The sequence below is a fragment of the Osmerus mordax genome, chromosome 14 (genome assembly GCF_038355195.1).
Source record: "Osmerus mordax isolate fOsmMor3 chromosome 14, fOsmMor3.pri, whole genome shotgun sequence".
Classification (NCBI taxonomy): Eukaryota; Metazoa; Chordata; class Actinopteri; order Osmeriformes; family Osmeridae; genus Osmerus; species Osmerus mordax.
In genome coordinates, this window is record NC_090063.1 from 14,149,266 (window position 1) to 14,171,212 (window position 21,947).

A 21,947-nucleotide genomic window follows, 5' to 3' on the forward strand; every position below is an offset into this window, starting at 1 on the left:
CACTCCATAAGGTGGGGAGGATTTAGGGATCCAGGGAAGATTAAGTGCACAGCTTAGTGCTATCTGAGCGACCACTGTCTCACGCTTTTTCCTTATTTTTCTTTGCTCTCTCTCTCCCTCTCTCTCTCACTCACTCTCTCTCTCTCACTCTCTCTCTCTCTCTCTCTCTCTCTCTCTCCAGGTATCCAAGTCCAAGGACCGTCTTGGGGCTGAGCATCGCCTCACCTCTCTTACCGCCCCCCTCTTCCCTCTCTCCTCCTTTTCTTCCCTCTCTCCTCCCTCTCTCCTCCCTCCCTTCCCTCCCACTCTCCTCCCTCTCTCCGGCGGTGGCGTCAAAGCATGCAGGCAGGATGGAGGTGAAGGAGCGCCGCCCGTACTGCTCTCTCACCAAGAGCCGCAGGGACAAGGACAGCGGCCGGCGCTACACCGGCTCCTCCGGGGACAGCGAGGACGCCCCGCCCCCGCCCCAGCGCGTCCCCACCCAGAAGTCCTACAGCTCCAGCGAGACCCTCAAGGCCTTCGACACACACCACCACGCAGACTCCTCCCGACTGCTGTACACACACACCCAGGGCAGGGTGAAGGACATGGTGCACCGCCAGCAGGAAGACTACTCAGGACGAGGTGACACACACGCACACGTGCACGCGTGACACACACACGCATACACACACACACATGAACACATGGCACACACAGAGTCCAAGACTTGGTGGTGAGATGTGCTCTAAGTAACACTGAGGTGAAAGCCTCTAACAGCCTTTTTACAGACATATACATGCAGACAGACACCATCTCACAAGACTCAAAGATGCAGACAGACACGCTCAGGACACCAGGTATCTGATACTGTCCTCCCAGGCGGGACAGTCCAAGCTTATCTAAAGTCAACATTTGAGTTGCAGCCCACCTTGGTTGATTATACAAGTAGCGTGTGTGTGTGTGTGTGTATGTGTATTTAACACTCTACCAGTCCAAAGAGAGACTTGAGGAGCATCGGTTAGTTAGAGTTTAAGTGTTTTGGCAGAGCTATATCTTTACTTCTCTGTTTCATGCCCAGCAATCACTCGTCACACACAGGTACGCACACACATACGCACACACCCCCACACACACCACCACACACACACCCACACACTGGGCCTGCTCTATGTCCAGTCCACCACTCACTCCCCAAACTCTGTCAACAAAAAAAGTTACTTTGAGAACAAAGCACACTTTAACAACGATGCTGTCGCACAGTGAACCATTGCTAAGAGATAGGTTATCTCACAAACGATAGATCCACACGGCCTACATCTTTTTGGAACTTTTTCTCTTTTTTTTAATGTTAAATGTTGATCAAATGAATAGAAGTAAAACTAGTGTTCCAGGCTGAGTTTGTACTAAAACATAACTGCAATACTTTGAAGTTGCATTTGATTATTCTTCCACCTCAATTAACGCTTCATGAATATTTGAGAAAAAAGGTGTTAATTACTTAATTTTCTTATTATGTACATTTTCATTGCTGGCTGATTGGCGCTAAAATTAATATAATTTTAATTGAACTGCAGTCACTATCTCAGTTATGTTTGTAATTACCAAGCTTTAAAATTCCTCCTTATTGCCAGATTAAAGATCTCTGTTCGGTTCCTTCTCTTAGCAACCAATTTAAATGTCTGTCTAATTTCTACGTTTTTAGTTTTTTTTTGACTAACAATTAAAATATGTTGAATAAGTAAAAAAAAAAAACTGGTGTATATTTACTTTGATTTTGTGATGGTTCAAGCTACTTTAGCCAGGCCATCGCCATCACCATGGTGCCCACAGTGGAATGAGCACGCTTGATGCGGTCTCATCACAAACCTTTCAGAAGGCAAGGAGAAGAAAAATAATACGGAAATGAATACATAAATTCTAACCCGCATGTTTTTAATTGGATTTTTTTTTTTTTTATGTATCCCCAATTTAAATACCATGTGTGGAGTGTAGCGGTATACTGGAGGGTTGTGTTAATTATGCAATGCTGTTTTGTTTTTGGGTTCACATTGAGAAGACCCAAATTAACAAGTGCGTTTGCTTCATCCCTGGTTGCAGCATATTTAAATAACAGTTTAATTTACAGTTTAAATGTGCATGAAGGAGGTGTCATCAGAAAGCTTTGATTGCATTTAGTCTTGTTGTTTGATTCATTAAAAAAATCACACCACAGATTTTCCAAATGTTCAGCTCAAATTAATTATCTTAACATGGCAAGGAATATTCTTAATTGGATGTCCATATTTCTTTAATGACCTCCTCACAATACTTTAATTATCGTAATATCGTATTCAGCCACTGCTAATTATGATAAATAATATTTTATAAATAATAGGATAAACTGATGAAAATAAGAATAAAACAATAATAATTGTAATAATAATAAGTAATATTTTAAATTAATGATGATAATTTAATGACACAATGTCATTTATACAGTACCAGTCAAAAGTTTGGACACATTTTCCCATCAGAATCAGAGTCAGAATGGGATTTATTCGCCATGAAAGTTTGCACAGACAAGGAATTTGCTTTGGCAGGAAGGTGCATACAATAAACATATACCTAAAATTTAAATATGTGGACTATTTATACTAAGGGTACATAAACTAGCAGTACTAAGTGGGATTAGAATAGAATTAAATATACAATAAAATGAAATATAAGTTGCCGTAAATTACAATATAAAAATATAAAAATACAAAAATACAAATGTACAAGATACCATTATTGTAATGCAGTGCAAAAAGCAGTGTGTTTTAATCAAGAAGTCATTAGAGTCAGTGTGGTCCCTTGGCCTTGTTGAAGAGGCCAACAGCGGAAGGGAAGAAACTGTTTTTGTGGCGTGAGGTATTGGTCCTGATGGACCGCAGCCTTCTGCCGGAGGGGAGTGACTGAAACAGGGAGTGTCCAGGGTGGGAGGAGTCGGCAACAATCTTCCTCGCTCGCCTCAGGGTCCTCAAGGTGTGCAGGTCCTCGAGGGTTGGCAGATTGCAGCCAATCACCTTCTCAGCAGTGCGGATGATACGCTGCAGTCTGCTCTTGTCCTTGGCAGTGGCAGCAGCGTACCAGACGGTGATGGAGGAGGTGAGGATGGACTCAATGATGGCTGAGTAGAAGTGCACCATCATTGTCTTTGGCAGGTTGAACTTCTTCAGCTGCCGAAGGAAGTACATCCTCTGTTGTGCTTTCTTGATGAGGGAGCTGATGTTCAGTTCCCACTTGAGGTCCTGGGAGAGGATAGTGCCCAGGAAGCGGAAGGACTCCACAGTGTTGACTGGGGAGTCACACAGGGTGATGGGGGTGAGTGGGGCTGTGTTCCTCCTGAAGTCCACAACCATCTCCACTGTCTTAAGAGCATTGAGCTCTAAGTTGTTCTGGCTGCACCAGGTCACCAGGTTGGCCGCTTCCCACCTATAATCAGACTCGTCTCCACCAGAGATGAGTCCAATAAGGGTGGTGTCGTCCGCAAACTTCAAGAGTTTGACGGACGGATGACTGGAGGTGCAACTGTTGGTGTACAGGGAGAAGAGCAGAGGAGAAAGGACGCAGCCCTGAGGTGATCCGGTGCTGATGGACCATAATAATAATCATACTACTAATAATAATACAATATTTACAATATTTACAGTGTCGCTAATCCATTTAACTGTTACAGCACTGCTTTGGCTGGTAGCTGTGTTACGGTATTGCTACTTCTATCAGATTCTGATGAATGGAGCCTGAGGGGAACTTGAGTGTGTTCTGCATTCCTTTAGGCAGACATAACCTGACCATGCTAAGGGGGAGGAGGAAACATATGAGGACAATCATTAGACCACAAATCTCTGCCAAACACATCTCTCTCTTTCTCTCTCTCTTTCTGTCTCTCCATCTATCTCTCTCTCTCTCTCTCACCCTCTTCACATTGATAAGTAGCAGACAGTGTTTGCTCTGGCGGCCTCGCATTGTAAATAATTAGAGTGTGCATGTGTTTTTGTGTGTGTGCATGTTTGCGTGTGTGTGTACACACCCCTCCAGACATGTTTTCTAAGACCAACATTGCCAAGCAGGCAGTAATGTTCCTTATTGGGCATTTGTCTGTGTCCCTGTCACAGTTCTGGCACACAGCCTCATTGCTTACACTGCCAAATAGCCTTTCTTTATAAAGTTACAATGCTGTAAGAGTCTTTGTTTTCCGGTTCTTAAAACACGTCCATTCTAATATCAACACTTCATGTCACATATCTTCCAGTCTGCATTTTCAGCACATAGCTAGTGTGTTGACTTTTGTGTATGTGTGAATGTGCTTGGTTGGTAAATGTGTGTCTGTGTTGTGTGTGTGTGTTTGTGTGCGTGTGAGGTGTGTCAGGGTCAATGTTTATATAAGCCTCCATTTTCACCTGGGGTTCTTCCCCCCCCCCCCTCCCCATACACACACACAAAGACAGCGCTATCAATTTACAGATTTATTTCACCTCTTCTTTCTTCCTTTCTTCGTCTCTCGTACGAGCGGATGCGTGTTCATAGCTCACTACCTCCACATGGCTCCCCAGACTCCACCGGTGCAGCCATTTACCTGTCAGCCTGTGTTCTGCTGTTGTCCTGCTCATCCCTCACACCCCACTTAACTCGGACTTAACCTGCTAGCATAGTAGACATGCAGCTGGGAAACACACACACATGCACGGAGCCCACCACCCCACCACACAAAGGTTTGCTTACACGCACATTCCCACACTCAAACACACACACACACACTCTCACACACACACACACCTTTGAAGCAGGGGACAGGACACTAGCCCACCGGAGCAGACAATGGAACTCACTTAGCCATGTCCGTATTCAATAAAACCTGCTGAGGTATAGGCAGAGGTGATGGAGAGAGAAAGAGTGTGTGCGTGTGTGAGTGGGTGTATGTGTGTGAGAGGACGTGTGTGAGTGTGTGTTTCCGGCCAGCAGGGCCTGGAGTGGTCAAGTGGAGGTTAGCTTGACAGATGGTGTGTTGGTGACATTAAAGGACTTGTTCCCAGGACCCTCAGAGAAGTAAATCTGGCCATAGAACACACACACACACACACACACACACATAGAAAGCCCTCTCCATCTGTGGTTTAATGATTCTGTTAGAAATCATTTCAGGTGGACCAGGAATTACAGACCTCAACCCTCTACTTCCAGCCATTCTCATACACTACTGGGAAAGGATAATGATCTTGATGATTATGACAATAAAGACGATGGTGGTGTTAACAAAGCTGATACACATTCCTCCTCTCTTCCTCCTCCTCTCTTCCTCCTCTTCTCTTCCTCCTGCTCCCCCTCCTCCCATGTCTCCCCTTCCCCTCCTCTCTGTCCTCCTCCTCCCCCTGCTCCACTCCTCCTCCTCCCCCTCTCCTCATTGTCCTCTCCTCATCCCCTTCTCTTCCTCCTCCTCTCCTCCTCCAGGCCAGAACTTCAGCCTGCGTCAGCTGGGGATCTGTGAGCCGGCCACGCGTCGCGGCCTGGCCTTCTGTGCCGAGATGGGCCTCCCCCACAGAGGCTACTCTGCTGGCACGGCCTCCGACCTGGACACTGAGAACGAGGCGGTGATGTCACCGGAGCGCGCCATGCGCCTGTGGGGCCGGGGGGTGAAGGGGGGGCGGAGCTCCTGCCTGTCCAGCCGCTCCAACTCAGCCCTCACGCTGACGGACACGGAGCACGAGAACAAGTCAGACAGCGACAACGGTCAGTGTGTCAGTCTGTCTGGATGTCTCTCTATCTCACGCCTCTCTCTCTTTTCTCTATCTCTTCCTCTCTATTTATCTCACGCCTCTCTCTCTTTCTTTATCTCTTCCTCTCTTTCTCTATCTCTTCCTCTCTCTCTTTCTCTTTATCTCACGCCTCTCTCTCTTTCTCTATCTATTCCTCTCTTTCTCTATCTCTTCCTCTCTTTCTCTCTCTTTATCTCATGCCCCTCTCTCTCTCTCTCCTTCTCTAACTGTAGTCTATCTCATTCGGACCTAACAGGCTTAGATGCATGGCAGCACCGCAAGACAACGAAAACAAAATCATAACAAATCATAACAAAAATGTCTGCCACTCAATTTATGAGAGATTGTCTCCATGTGACACCACGAGTGAGTGAATATGAGACTGCAACATGTTGTGATGTGTATGTTCGGTGAGCTCGACATATGGGGAATTTGAGAGTGCGTGAACTTGACACATTGTGTGTGTCAAAAGTGACTGGTGTAAAAGAGAGAGAGAAAGATAAAGAGAGAGAGAGGGAGCCCTGATGAGAAGGGCCTGTCTCTTCTTCCTCTTTCTCTAGTCCTCTCACTCCCACCTATTTTCTCCATTCCTTTTCCCCCTGAGGCCTCTAAGCACAATCAAAGATGCCTTTGTACTTCTCTCCATCCACCTCCCCCCTCTCCTCTCTCTCTCTCTCTCTCTCTCTCTCTCTCTCTCTCTCTCTCTCTCTCTCTCTCTCTCTCTCTCTCTCTCTATCTGTAGCTTTGTCCCTCCCCCCCCCATACCCAACCTAGTGTTTCAGGGTGAATGAACACACACAGTAGTTGATTAACAGTCTCCAGCAGTATGAAGTGCAAATGTGATCGAGCTGCAAACTGCCCCGAACTTAAGCTAGACTGTGGAAACCGGAAAAGATCTATGACACACACATGAACACACTTGCGCACACACACACACTCACACACTCACATACATATTCTTAGAGTACTTCTTTAAGATGTGCTTCATGGTTCACGGACCATCTAGGTGTTGGCATCTCATACAGCATATTTCAGGATGTTCACACACACACACACACACACACACACGCTACTCCGACACGTCGTCTCACATGAATCTCCTGACAGGTGAAATTAAACAAACGGGAGTGTCTCTTAATAAATTACAGAAACATGCAGAAATGCTGACATCTTCAGAGACCAGCCTCCTGAATGAACAGTAACATGATGAAGAGGAAGATGATGATGATGATGATGATGATGGAGATAATTAAATACCTTCCTTTAGCTGAGTGTTGGTTATATCTCCAACACATCTAATTTCTTAAGAGTCTCCAGACTACAGACGTACAGGTGCTGGCTCTCCATGAGGTTCATTACAGCTGAATTAACAGGAAAGTGCTGAAGTTGAAGCTTTCTTTATGAAATGCCATTATGATGAGAAGCAGCAGCCGCCCCCGGAGGATTCTGGGAAATCTTTTAAGGAATAGATTTAGGTTTGGCCTTAAATATTGCTTTGTGTTCAAGATGGATAACTGCTGTGTGAGAGGATAGTTGCATGTGTCGAAGTTTGTAAGTGTACGTGCGTACGTGTGTGTGTGCGTGTGTGTGTGCGTGCGCGCGTAGCAGACTGTCACCTTGACCCTTCTTCACAGGCTTCTCAGGACCCACACACACAACATATCGAGGTCTCCCTGTTCATGTGCTTGGTGTCGGGCAGATAGAGCTGTGAGACAGGGTGTGGGTGATGGTGGCACACTGTTCAGCTTTCTCCTTCAAGGTTATTCTCCTCGCTTCCCAGGTTCTTTCTCTCTCACACGCACACTCGCGCGCACACACACACACGCTCATTCCTCTTGGCTAGCTGACATTAACGTTTGGTTGTGTTTACATGGCGGGGGCAGCCTGCCAAGCCCAGATCCTAGATTTTAAAGAGCTGGAAGAGCCAAATCTGTTTGGGAAAACCGGATAATCCTGGACAAGCTGTGACCGGGGGAATCAGGCCCCTGCTCACACACACACAAACACACACACACACACACACAGACACACACACTCTTTCTTACACCCATATCTATTGGCTCTATTGTTCTTTAAGAGAGCATCCTGTGGCTCTTGTCCGCCATCCTCAGAGGAGCCCTTATTGGACAACAACGCTGATGACATCATGATAACTGGAAGAGACCCGCAGTCCCATGGTGTCTGTGTGTGTGTGTGTGTGTGTGTGTGTGTGTGTGTGTGTGTGTGTGTGTGTGTGTGTGTGTGTGTGTGTGTGTGTGTGTGTGTGTGTGTGTGTGTGTGTGTGTGTGTGTGTGTGCTGTAACAGAGAGGGTGGTCAGGGCTCACCTGAGAGGTTGTCTGGACAGAAGCTTTGTTTAGCTGGAACAGAAGGAAGACACAGAGAGAGAGAGTGCGGTGGAGAGAGAGAGAGAGCGGTAGAGAGAACACGCAGAGACAAAGACAACGACAAGTGGAAACCAAGACAAAGATCGAGACGTATAGAGGAAGACAGAAAGAGAGGGACAGAGGGATGAAGTAAATAGAGGAAGAGAGAGAGAGATAAAGAGGCGGCATCAAATGAAGTCTCCTGAGAGGAACCTGAGGAGAAAATCTGCCAACCGCTGGTCTTGTGTGTGTGTGTCTCCAGAGGGGAACCTGAGAGGAGGAAGTGTCCACCTCTGATCCTCCTGAGAACCACCTGACGCCTGCCAGGGCAGAGAGAGAGAGAGAGAGAGAGAGAGAGAGAGAGAGAGGAGTAACCCGCACCCTAGCCTCACCCTACCTGGATGAGAGGGAGGACTGGGGGAAGATGAGTGAGGAGGAATTAGACCAAGAATGTGGAGGAGGGAGATGGGTAGAGAGGGCGGTTGAATACAACCAAAAGAGATGGTATGGACAGAACCCTCACTTTCTCTCTATCTCAATACACTAGTCTGTCCTTCTAAAGCTTCTGCATTACACACTAACACACTCCAATACTCTCTCTCTCACACACACACACAGCTAACTGTAGTGCTACCTACTGTGAATATAGTTATGTAACTATTGTCTGTCGTTTTTCTCTCCTTTTAACAACTTTTCTCCCTCTGCACTCTTTAACACCCAAGTCCCCCCCCCCTCCCAGGTCCTAGTCCAGCACCCTCCCTTCCCCCCTCCCCCCCCAGGTCCTAGTCCAGCACCCTCCCTTCCCCCCTCCCCCCCCAGGTCCTAGTCCAGCACCCTCCCTTCCCCCCTCCCCCCCCAGGTCCTAGTCCAGCACCCTCCCTTCCCCCCTCCCCCCCCAGGTCCTAGTCCAGCACCCTCCCTTCCCCCGACCCCCCAGGTCCTAGTCCAGCACCCTCCCTTCCCCCGACCCCCCCAGGTCCTAGTCCAGCACCCTCCCTTCCCCCCTCCCCCCCCAGGTCCTAGTCCAGCACCCTCCCTTCCCCCGACCCCCCCAGGTCCTAGTCCAGCACCCTCCCTTCCCCCGACCCCCCCAGGTCCTAGTCCAGCACCCTCCCTTCCCCCGACCCCCCAGGTCCTAGTCCAGCACCCTCCCTTCCCCCGACCCCCCAGGTCCTAGTCCAGACACACTGAGTGTGTCTGATCCCACCCTAGTTTGGTTAATAATGCTTCTTGTTGAGGTGGCAGGCTTCTGACTTAATCAGATTAAGAATATATGTGTCAACAACTATCTAAATCCTCTAAATATTTTAACCTGCTTACAGTCCTAGCCGTTGTAGGCATCATGATGCCCTGTTTGTGTTTGTGTGTGTGTGTATGTAGAGTATTTACAAATGTATATTATCATCATCTGGTAATCGTCTTCAGTCTAATCCTTGTTATGATGTAAATATTGTCTCAAGGAGACTGAGCTAGCCAGCTCACTAACCTAAAGGCTGGTGGCTAAAGACCAGAGGCTGGACAGCACTGTGCAGTCTCCTTGTGTGGCCCCGCTGGTTCAGACCACCCTGTGTGTACTTCACCCTGTGTGTGCTTCACCCTGTGTGTGCTTCACCCTGTGTGTGCTTCACCCTGTGTCTGCTTCACCCTGTGTGTGCTTCAGAGCACTGTGCCATGCTGCCTAGCCTAACAACCAGGAGTCGGACTCCTGACCGGAGAGTGAGAGGCAGGGAGAGAGACCTTGCACAACGACGGCACCTTTTTATACCTGAACATAACAACCCAGCAATTACACTGAGTGAAAGAGAGTGTGTGTGTGTGTGGGCTGCAACTGCCCTCGTGATTCTGTATGATCTCAGGTTATTATGTTTTGTCCTTAAACTCCCTGCAGATGGACAGACGTGTGTGTGTGTGATGTGCCTGTGTGTGATGGGCCTGTGTGTGTGTGTGCGTGTGTGTGTGTGTGTGTGTGTGTGTGTGTGTGTGTGTTGTGTGTGAGATGTACAGGCGGATACTGCTCATAGGTAATTGGACAAGATTGTTGTTATATATAATATTAGTGAGAGACAGATATAATGGGGACCTTAATGGAAACATTTATATTACATTTAGTCATTTAGCAGACGCTCTTATTCAGAGCGACTTACAGTAAGTACAGGGACATTCCCCCGAGGCAAGTAGGGTGAAGTGCCTTGCCCAAGGACACAACGTCAGTCAGCATACCCGGGAATCGAACCGGGAATCGAAACAGTTATTATTGAGGATTCAGTATGCAAGAGAGAGGGAGAGGGAGATGGGGAGAGAGAGGGAGATGGGGAGAGAGAGGGAGAGGGAGATGGGGAGAGAGAATTTCAGAACCAATGTGAATGAAAGTTTTCATTTTTTAGATAAAAAAATAAATAAAAATAGGTAGAAGCATGACACACAATGTTATCAATGGTTCTGCTAAACTTGAAATACTTTGCAGTTTATGAGAAATGCAACAATGTTAAGTGCCCATTTCAGAACCCATCAGTAGTTTAACTGTGTTAGCATATAGTCTCACAGCTCACACAGAACCCCACACAATACCAGAATGTTTGTCTCAGAACTCTTAGCATTCGAGTGTAGAAGCGAATTGGCTGGACAAACAGCCTTAGGCCTCGTATCAGCACACACACTAACACACGCACACACACTAACACACGCACACACACTCACACACACCAGCCAAGTCCTAGTGTGTGTGTGAGTGTGTGTGTAAAATAGCAGTCTAAAAGCGTCGTTTTCAGTGAGACACAAACACAGGGTCTTGTCTCTGATCCAAGTCATGCTACTAAACCAAACCCAGATGGCTCTGTGGAGCCCATGCCCTGGAGTAAAGTGGCCACACACACACACACACACACACACACAGTGGTGACTGTTCTGTGTGGAACGTTTTTATTACAATCATTTCATAATCTAGTCTTCCCCTCCTTGCATTGTTGTAATAATAATCTGTCCACCAGACACACACTTCATTATTACTGTGTGTGTGTGTGTGTGTGTGTGTGTGTGGGTGTGTGTGTGTGTGTGTGTGTGTGTGTAACACGAGGGAGGCCTTCCCAACACACAGCACCTATTTAATTACCTCCGTTAGCCGGAGAGTAATTACCAGGATGGGGAGCTGACGAAGACCTCTCTCTCTTTCCCTTTCTCCCTTTTTCTGTTCTTTCTTTATTTACGGTGTGAAGGACAGAGAGAGAGAGAGAGAGAGAGAGGGAAAGGAGAGAGGAAGAAAGAAAGGAGAGGAGGATGAGAAAGAGAGAGAGGGGGGAAGGTTGATGTGTCAGGTGTTGGATCTTAGTATCTAATGGTATAGTACCATCTATATCTCAGACTGAATGATCCTGTAACTGCATCTGTAATATTGATCCGACACACACATATCCTGCATGGCTAATAACCTCATCAAACTGTGTTTCGCCATCCACAGATGACAGGTGTGTGTGCGTGGGTGTGTGTCTGTGTTTGTGTGTATGTACGAAGGAGAGAAAGCAAGAGACATTGATATCTCCTATAAGCAGCATACCTGTCAAGTCCCTGTTTGAGCAAAGGTGTTAATGCATGTAATGTATGCTCCTCAGAGGCCGGCACACACACACACATGCACATTTCAAACTGCCTGGTTGACAATTCATATTATTAGTTGACTTAGCTGCATAGCAAAGAGCAGACAGTTTAGATAGATGGAGTAGGACAGAGGTGCCTCTCGCTTTAAGGAGAGGGGGGAATATGGGAGGATGAAGGAAAAACCATGGAGAGGGAGTGTGAGGACAGGAGAAGAGTGTCTGAGGAGAGGGAGTGTGAGGACAGGAGGAGAGTGTCTGAGGAGAGGGAGTGTGAGGACAGGAGGAGAGTGTCTGAGGAGAGGGAGTGTGAGGGCAGGAGGAGAGTGTCTGAGGAGAGGGAGTGTGAGGACAGGAGGAGAGTGTCTGAGGAGAGGGAGTGTGAGGGCAGGAGGAGAGTGTCTGAGGAGAGGGAGTGTGAGGGCAGGAGGAGAGTGTCTGAGGAGAGGAGTGTGAGGGCAGGAGGAGAGTGTCTGAGGAGAGGAGTGTGAGGGCAGGAGGAGAGTGTCTGAGGAGAGGGAGTGTGAGGGCAGGAGGAGAGTGTCTGAGGAAAGGAGTGTGAGGGCAGGAGGAGAGTGTCTGAGGAGAGGGAGTGTGAGGACAGGAGGAGCGTGTCTGAGAGGAGAAGTGCAGGTGACTGATTCTGTTTCGCTTGAACGAGCTGAATAGAGGTGAACACCAATGTCAAACTCTCCTCTCTTTCTCTCACCTGCTCTGCCCTCGTTCTCTCTGCCCTCCACCCTTCTGCCTACTCTACTCATGTCCTCTCCTCCTCTCCACTGACCCGCTACATCTCCCTGCTCTTCATTTCTCACTCCCTTCATCATTTGCTGTGTGTTCCCTTCCTGATCCTGAAGGTGCACTTCATTTAGCTCTCACATCACACGTTTGGGACTGCTCCTCTGCTAGCACCGGCACTGGGAGCAATAAATCAAACGCACCACAACTGTATTAAAAAAACACAGCTCGTCTGTTAGTTACCACCCCTGTGAGGCGCTAGAGGCTTCCCTGTGACTCAAATACCACTATTCGTCCCCCAAGCACTTATGGGAAGTGTAGTCTTGAGACCAGCTTCCACTCTGGGGGATTGTGGGTAATGCATTCTGGATGGGTCATGTCCCAGAGGCTTTTGGGTAATGTAGTATGGAGGATGGTGTGCTCTTTGGTGACTGGACAAGACGGTGACATGTGACAATAAGTGACAGGCTGTCTCAACTGTCAGCTACTGGTGCCCAAAGAGACGAGGGGAGGGAGGGAGGGAACAGTGAACGAGAGCGGGAGGGAAATGGGGATGAGAGAGAAGGAAAGAGGAGAGAAAGGCAGATAGTGAAAGAAGGGGTACAGAAAGAGAGAGAGGCAGACAGTTGGAGAGAGATGGAGTGGTAGGGTGAGTGAGAGAGAGAAGGAGAGAGATAACGGGCTAGTCATGTATTGAGCCCTCTGGGCTTCTGTCACCAGCAGGATGAGAAGGCGACATGCCAGGACTCCCATGATGCATTGTGTGCCTTTTGGCCCACACCAGACAGCTATCACTCTCCCTCCCTTCTTCCCTTCTTCCCAACATTACTTCATCTCTCCATTCCTGCTTTTTTAACACATTTCCATCCCTGTATCAGAGTTAACACTCACACTTGTGCTCTCTCCCTATTTCTCTCTCCTTCCCCTACTCTATCTCTCTCTCTCTCTCTCTCTCTCTCTCTCTCTCTCTCTCTCTCTCTCTCTCTCTCTCTCTCTCTCGCTCTCTCTCCATCCATCTATTACAGTCAAGTGGTCATTTCCCTCACAGACCAATGTGGGCTCTACTATTTCAAACTGACAAGTTTCACCCCAGTCCCAGAGTCTGTGTATGTGCATTTGTGAAGGCGCCAGTCTGTAATCATTGATTTTGATGGGGTTTTTTTCTTCCCAGATAGATATTATTCTGCCGCCTCTCAGACCGTACTGGCACCACGTCTGTGTGTGCGTGTGTGTGTCTCTTCTAATTCTAGGAAGAGTGTGGTTAAGATCTCCAGCACATCATTGTAAATACATGAAGAAACAAGCACTCTCACAGAGGTGCATGAATCTAGCCCTGGCAGCAGAACACAGTGTCATATGGCTGACTATAAATGTGCGATTATGATGTCCCTTGCTAGCAATGAGTGATTAGCACCCAATGTTAATGTGTGTGTGTGTGTGTGTGTGTGTGTGTGTGTGTGTGTGTGTGTGTGTGTGTGTGTGTGTGTGTGTGTGTGTGTTAGAAGCTGGGTTGTGTGTTCATGCCAGCAGAAAAAGTGTGAGCGAGTGAAGGGGGCCAATGTGTGTGTCCGTCTCAGGCCTATATGCTGCCAATAAGGAATTAGCATACATGCACACACACACACTCATACACACTCTCTCACACACACACACACACACATACACTCGCACACACACTCACACATACTTGAGGGAATAAAGAAGGAAATTAGACTGCAGTAGAAACATTAGTATTTGTTCTTACTATGAAATGTCAATAACAGCTTTAGGCTTTGTCCTGCATGTGGCAGCCCTCTGCATTATGGAAATCCTGGTATTTCTGCAAAGAACAAAGAAGCGATGCCTTTGATTCAGGTTGTCAGGGAAAGGTGGTGGGGGTTAGGGAAAGGAAAGGTTTGTCAGGCATTAGCGTAGCATTAAAAGAGGAGCTTGAAGAAACAAGGGGTTTGTAATGGGCTGGTGATTAGCGCATCGTAGCATAACCTGTTCATATTTGCGGTGCTGTATGGGGAGCCAGGGGGGAGACCGTGTAGACACTGGAGATTACTAAAATAGCTGGAGATACACCCTGGAGAAGAGCACACACACATGCACAGACACACACAAACTCATATCAGTTGACAACCATTTTCCATCCTGCAGTCACAGGGGGAGTAGGCAAGAAAATGTCACCAACTCCCTTGCTTACGTACACAGAAAAACATGATGAAACGCGCACACACATACATACACACAGAGCTTAATTGTACACCTACAAACAAATAGACAGCAAACAAGCACACACAGATGACAAGCACAAACTCACCTACTTAAGAAAAGTTTACTTTCTTTGAGCATGTGGTGCACATTAACAGCTCTTAGAACAAGGTGTGTGTGTGTGACAGCTGGTTTGGGGAGGTGACAAAAGGTGCAGAGGTGGCTCCATTTCTGGGAAGGAGAGAGGTGTCTGCTGGTCACACACACACACGCACTGTCTCTCCTACTCCCTTGACTCCTTGTTAGGAATATGATTAGTTAAAAGCCTTTCTGACCCGCTCTCTGTCCTTCCCTCAGTGAGAGAAGAGAGAACGAGAACGAGAGAGGCTGAGGGAGGAGAGAGAGGCTGAGGGAGAGAAAGAGGCTGAGGGAGGAGAGAGAGAGAGAGGCTGAGGGAAGAGAGAGAGGCTGAAGGAGGAGAGAGAGAGGCTGAAGGAGGAGAGAGAGAGGCTGAAGGAGGAGAGAGAGAGGCTGAAGGAGGAGAGAGAGGGGGGTAAAGAAAGCAGAAATACATATAGAGTAACAGAGTATTAGAGTATATGTGCAGAAAGAATCAAAAACACAAGGAGAAAAGAGAGAAAGGAGAGAGCTGGAGAGGGACTGAGAGAGAGGGATGAAGGGAGGAGGAGAAAGAGGAGTGATGCGTACCTGTGGTTTGGCTGCTCCCCCTCTCACTCCATCATTCCATCTCTCTTTCTGTTCTTTTCTTTCTTTTTCCTGTCCAACAGAGCTCATTTCCCTCGCTCTCCCCAGCCCGTTAGGCTAACAGTTCCCATACGCACCGGGCTTTGATGGACACACACACATCCAGCTGTACAGTATGAGTGTATCACCCCAGGGGCAAGGCTAGACCGCAACCATATAGAAACCAAGGCTGCACCATTGAGGCCCATATAGGTACGAGCACACACACACATCATTTCTCTTTATGCTTTCATCTACAGAGCATTTGGCAAGTTAGTGGACACACACCCCTGTCTGGGGTCTCTCTGGAATGTATTCAGGACACAGGGGTCTGTTCCAGACACACACACACGCACACATCCCAATCCAAAGTGAAAGATTCAAGATGACTAATTCTCTCTCTCTCTGACTAATTCTTAGTCCCAGTAGCTGTGGTGTGAGAGTGTTGTCACTGAGTTAGTGTGTGTTTGTGTGTGTGTGTGTGTGTGTGTATGTGTGTATGTTCAGTCAATCTTTACCATAGTCTTCTAATAGCATTGGCCCACATGAAACCACCAATTACATCAGCAGCTGCTCCTTATACTGTTGTCAATGATACACACTTGCGCACGTACAAACACACACTCACGCACACACAGCTGGTTGGGGAACGTAATTGAAACACTATATGTGTTTATAACCCTGTCTCCTCCCTGCTGCAGGCCCGCTCCCTCAGGCTCCCGGTAATGTCTTTTCAGTGTGTGTGTGTGTGTGTGTGTGTGTGTGTGTGTGTGTGTGTGTGTGTGTGTGTGTGTGTGTGTGTGTGTGTGTGTGTGTGTGTGTGTGTGTGTGTGTGTGTGCGCGCATCTGTGTGCGCGCATCTGTGTGCGTGGGTGGGTGTCTGGGTGGGGGGGTGTCCTGAACTACCTGAAGGGTGTCTGAAAGTAGCATCAGTGTTTCTAACAGAGGTGTTTGGAAGTTGTCACCATCACTTACTGCTTCTGTAAAGCGCTTTAAAAGCATGAGAAAAGATAAGGAGGGAGGGAGGGAGGGAGGGAGGGAGGGAGGGAGGGAGGGAGGGAGGGAGGGAGGGAGGGAGGGAGGGAGGGAGGGAGGGAGGGAGGGAGGGAGGGAGGGAGGGAGGGACATTTGTAAACAGGCCAGTGCTGCTGTTCGCATGTCCTATGGCCGAAAGATTGAGGGATAGATAAAGAAAAAGAGAGAAATAGGGAAAAGAGAGCCAGAAAGGGAGAGTGAGACATAGAAAGAGAAACTAGCTGAAGTGGTTCTACCCTACCCAGCGTACTTGTAGATCCGACACACCCACCCCAACACACACACACACACACGTACACACAAACTCACATTCACAATACTGGGAACATTTTCATTACTGGAGTCTGTGATGAGTTCCCAGTGTGAGGGCTCCTGAATTATCCTCCACGGCCATAGGACAAAATTACATTTATTCCTCCAAAGACACACACCCTCACACACACAAACATAAAACGTTCTCTTCTCCTCCCTCTCTGTGACCTGCTCTGCAATTACACCTGATGGTTTTACATCTGTTTAACTGAAGGGCCAATCTCTCCCCTGTGCTTTTAATTTAGGCTGGAGCGTGTGTGTGTGTGTGTGTGTGTGTGTGTGTGTGTGTGTGTGTGTGTGTGTGTGTGTGTGTGTGTGTGTGTGTGTGTGTGTGTGTGTGTGTGTGTGTGTGTATTAGACAGCTGAATGGATAGTTCCTCAAAGGGGATCAGAATAGAATAAAAAACATGTTTGTTAAATGTTATGAGTTTACATGGTGGCCTTGTGTTTAAAAGGGGGTTTTATTTATGAAAAAGTAGAAATTGCCGAATTCAACGCCATTCTGAATGACAGTCCATTGATAAAGACTCTGGTCTATGTCAACCAGCCTTGACTGGTTCTGTTAATAAGATAACTTTAATAACTTCACTGTTGTGAAGCTTTGTTCTGAATGAGGGTGATTACTGTACCAAACAACTGTGGATTGTTCAAAATACGTGTATGTGTGCGAGTCTTTGTGTGTGTGTGTGTGTGTGTGTGTGTGTGTGTGTGCAGCCTACAGAAGTCCTACACACGGATAAGACACATGGGGGCTTAGTAAGAGGGAAGCCATTCATCTAACTCACTTCTCTTTCTCTGGCTTTCTTTTTCTCCCTACTCCGTCTCTCCTCTTTCCCTCAACCCTCTGCTCTCGGTTTTTTTAGAGGTGGGCAAATAAAACGGAGAGTAGATTTAGAGAGGTAGGGGGTAGGAAAGGGGGGGGTGAGAGTGAGGGAGGGGGAGAGGCCAGTGTAGTTTCCGGAGGGTTCCGTTGCTAAGCCTGTTGAGCTGCGACCGACACAGCCCGTCGGATCAACTGGCCAACCGACGCTGACCGCTTTTGTCCTCTAACCCACTCTCCCCCCACACTTCTCTCTCTTTCTCTCTCTCTCCTACTGTCTCTCTCCCGTCCTGTCTCTCTCCCTCCCTCTCTCCTCCTGTCTCTCTCCTCTCTTGTCTTTCTCCTCTCTTCTCCCGTCTCTCTCGCTCCTCCTGTCTCTCCCTCCCTCTCTCTTCTCCTTTCTCTCTCCTCCTCTCTCTCCCCCTGTCTCTCTCTCTTCTCCTGTCTCCCTCTCCATTGAAAGAAGAGACAATTGCTACCAGCGAACCGTGTCATGAGTAAACAACACAGGGCGGACGGACGGAAGGAGAAGAAAGGAGTGCTGGAAGAGAGGAGCCGGGAGGGGGGCTGGTGCAGAGGGAGGGAGGGAGGGGGGCTGGTGCAGAGGGAGGGAGGGAGGAGCCGGGAGGGGGGCTGGTGCAGAGGGAGGTCAGAGGGGACAGAGGGTCTTAAGCCCCTTAAATAGACTTCAAATGCTCCATCTCTTTTCTTCCCTCTGTCTTTAGACAGCCGCCACAATCGCTGTGACGCTAGTTTGTTTAGAGACGCTTGTACGATCTCATCTCTGAGGTGTGTGTGTGTGTGTGTGTGTGTGTGTGTGTGTGTATGTGGCAGAAGCGTATAGTAGGATCCATTAGCTATGGTTGACACTAACAGCAGAGAGGCCTTTGTTAAGACCCTGCTGTTTAAAGAGTCAGACCTGGCTCACAAACACCTACACTGTAAGGATCGCTAATGGACTTGATCGGTGAAGTATTAGAACGGTTGTGGATGAAAGTGTGTGTTGAAAGTTGAACAGAGAGTGATGCTTTCACTTTTCAGCAAGTAGGAGGGAAGAGGAGGAGAGCTCTGATGAAGATTGAAATAGAAAGAGAGATTTTTTCATCCCGAGTAGATGGTGTGTATTATATTAGGTAATAACTCGTGTGTGATTGAGTCTTTGATTTGTTGCACCTTCCTGACAAGGGCAATTTGGCTGTTCCTAAAGGGATGAGGGGGCGGGAGATGTTGTGATTGACAGGTCTATTCCCCAGTAGAGAGGCTCTAGAGCAAAGGCCTGACAGACAGGGAGATTAACTTATTTTGATGTAATATAGACATGTCCAGCGTGTGTGCGAGAGAGTGTGCGCGCGTGCAATTGTGTGTGTGCACGCGTGTGTGTGCGTGCGAGTGTGTGTGCGAGTGGGCACATCCACTGTAAACATAAAGATTTATATACTCTCATAAACCTACACACACACTCTCTCTCTCTCACCTAAGTGGAGTGTGTGTGTTACTTTACGAGCCTCTATTTACAGCAGCCAAGCCGTTTAGTCAATATTAATATATTCATGAGCAGCATCTGGACATTTGAGGGAAACCTAGTAGTCGCTATAAAATACACACACCCACACACACATTCTGGTCCCCTCGAGAATAACGAAACAAGTCCACACGCACACAGTCACTCCTCTAAGTGATCCAGGTTGACTGGATTCGGTACTGAACGAGAAACCTGATTCTACAGACTGCAGCAGGTTGTGGGTTCGATGCCTGCAGTGCTGGACTTCCTCTGTTGGTCTCAGGTAGCATACCTCAGTCAGTCTATTGCTGACCTCCAAATCAAAGATGAGGGCTGTGTGATGTCCCGCCCACTCATATTGTTCTTATGCACCTTATGTGATACCAACACACACACACACACACACACAGGGGCACACCAGCAGGGGCACAATATGTGTTCTACGTATTCAAAAACACTTATCTGTGTGTGTGATTGTATCCCTTGTTGTAATGTAACCATTAGGTGGATGTGACCCTTAAGTGTGTTTACACGTGAATCTGATCCGCTGTTATAGTTTGCACTATTACCCTTCCTTAAACCAAGCTTTTGATATCCTCAATGAAATAGCTTTTACCTTTGTTTTTGTGAGATGTTAAGGGTACGTCTGATTCTGCTGTGGGGCAGCTCTCCCTGCAGCGGTAATCTGCAGCTCATACAGGCTGTTTGCTCCTCAGTATGGGTCTGGGCCTGATGTTCATATTCAACGCACTCTCCTTGTGAGCTAGAGAGGCTGCAATGTACTCTTCTATTGTATACTGTGCGTGTGTGTGCGTTCCTGCAGTCGTGCATCTATGTCTGTGCATGTGTCTGCGTGTGTCTGTGTGTGTGTGTGTGTCTGTGCGTCCCTTTGTGTGTCCCTGTGTGTGTGTGTCCCTGTGTGTGTGTGTCCCTGTGTGTCCCTGTGTGTGTGTGTCCCTGTGTGTCCCTGTGTGTGTGTGTGTGATCACCTGCTCTAGCGTCCCGTGGAGGTATGTAAGCAGCTGTCCTGTGGAGGCGTCTCCTCAGTGGGACACCCCTCATTACTGAGAATGGTCCAGTCCGGCCCCGCCAGCCCCCTTTATGATCATGATGATTGTTGTTATTTAGAGGCCCAGGCGGGGGGGGACAGCGGGCCAAATCTGCCTGACAGGCCCACAATTACCCTGCTCCACAGGCCGCAGAACGCTGGAGATTCTCTCACCAGCGCAGAGAGGGGATTTGAAAATTTCACTTTTTTCCTCTTTTTTTTTTTTGTTTGGTTTTGTTTTCTACCCTGCATTTTTTTTAATCTCTTCTTTTTTTCACATTCATCCCACCCCTCTTCCCCCTGCCACCAGGCTGTCTTTCTCTCTTTCTCTCTTTCTCTCTCCTCTCTTTTGCTCCCTCTTTTCTCTCTGCTTCTCTGAGTCTCAGGAGTTCATGGCCCCGCACCACAGGGGGGCAGGCAGGGGCTGAATGAGGCTCTCTCGCACACACACACGTTCTCACACACACACATATACACACACAAACACACAAACACATCCTCACACACCCACGTACACACTCATACACACGCATTCACACATACACTCACACGCACGCAAGCACACACTCTCCTTTCCACACACACACACACTCACACGTGCATGCACACACATTCATGCTGACACACACACAGTCTCTCACACACACATGCAAAACCCATGGAGTGTGAGAGACCAAAGCAGCTGAAGAATATGACACACACACACGCTCGTGCACACACACACACACACCATGGTAAGGCTCCCAGTGTTTCCTATAGAAGCCATATTGTGTGACACAGCAGGGGTGAGATAGAGAGAAGACTGCTCACAAGACAGAATAAAAAATAAAAGTGAAAAGCATCGAAAAATGAAAAGTAAATCACACTTTCTCCTTGACTAGTGTGCCCTGCTATCTACTCCAGAGTAGAGTAAGACAATCACAGACTCGCAGAGCATCTCAGGGACAGACAGAGGACAGGTGTGTGTGTGTGTGTGTGTGTGTGTGTGTATGTGTGTGTGTGTATGTGTGTGTGTGTGTGTGTGTGTGTGTATGTGTGTGTGTGTGTGTGTAGTCTATACATGCCTCTGTATAGATGTGCCCTGAGGTTAGCCTCTTACACACTCCATAGGCCTCCCATGAGAAGAGAGATGAGTGGAGATGGACTATAGGTGAAGTGGCTGTTATTCACACAGTGTGTGTAAAGTGCCCGAGCCCTCTTGTCTGTTGCGGTCTTCACACACTCACACACATACAGTCAACCTGCAGTCTAGCTTCATCACCATGCAGGGTCTGAAAGAGAAGGATAAATAAAACAAAATTTAAATAAAGAAATAATTATCAAACCTCCGCCCTCCCTCTCTCTTTCACGCGCACACCTCTCCTCTCTCATTGGCTGTCTCAAGCAGCCTCTTAGCAGGCTTAGTCACCTTCTCCTCCTCCTGTCCTCCTGTTCTCCTCCAACCCTCCCTCCTCCAACCCTCCATTTCACATCCTCATCCTCCTTCCCCCGTTCCCTATTTATAACGACCTGCGTCATCTCTTCCTGTTTAAATAAAGCTGTGATCATTTTCAAGCTCATTCGAACAGGTGTGTCAGCGAGGTACGCCATTGATCGTCTTGCTGTTGTCATGACGTTCAGAAAGGGAGCGAGAGAGGGAGACAGAGAAAGAGTGGGAGATAGAGACAGATAGCGTGAACACAGTCTAATCTCAATGGACCAAAGAGGATCATGATATATATATATATATATATATATATATATATTATTTTTATTTTTTTGTATGTAGTCTGCACACCCATCCACAGATCTTGTACACACACACACAAACACACACAACTCAACACACAGCTGCAAGGATCGATAG

General features: G+C 47.7%; 1 protein-coding gene across 1 annotated transcript in view; it reads left to right on the forward strand.

The window, feature by feature from the left end:
• The first annotated feature begins 350 nt into the window (after positions 1–350).
• Positions 351–21,947, forward strand: part of LOC136956435 (teneurin-3) — a 70,180-nt gene continuing 48,583 nt past the window's right edge. Inside the window, exons 1-2 of the mRNA XM_067250329.1 lie at positions 351–624; positions 5,452–5,730. Coding sequence (XP_067106430.1) covers positions 351–624; positions 5,452–5,730 — 553 coding nt within the window. The remainder of the gene's footprint in view (positions 625–5,451; positions 5,731–21,947) is intronic.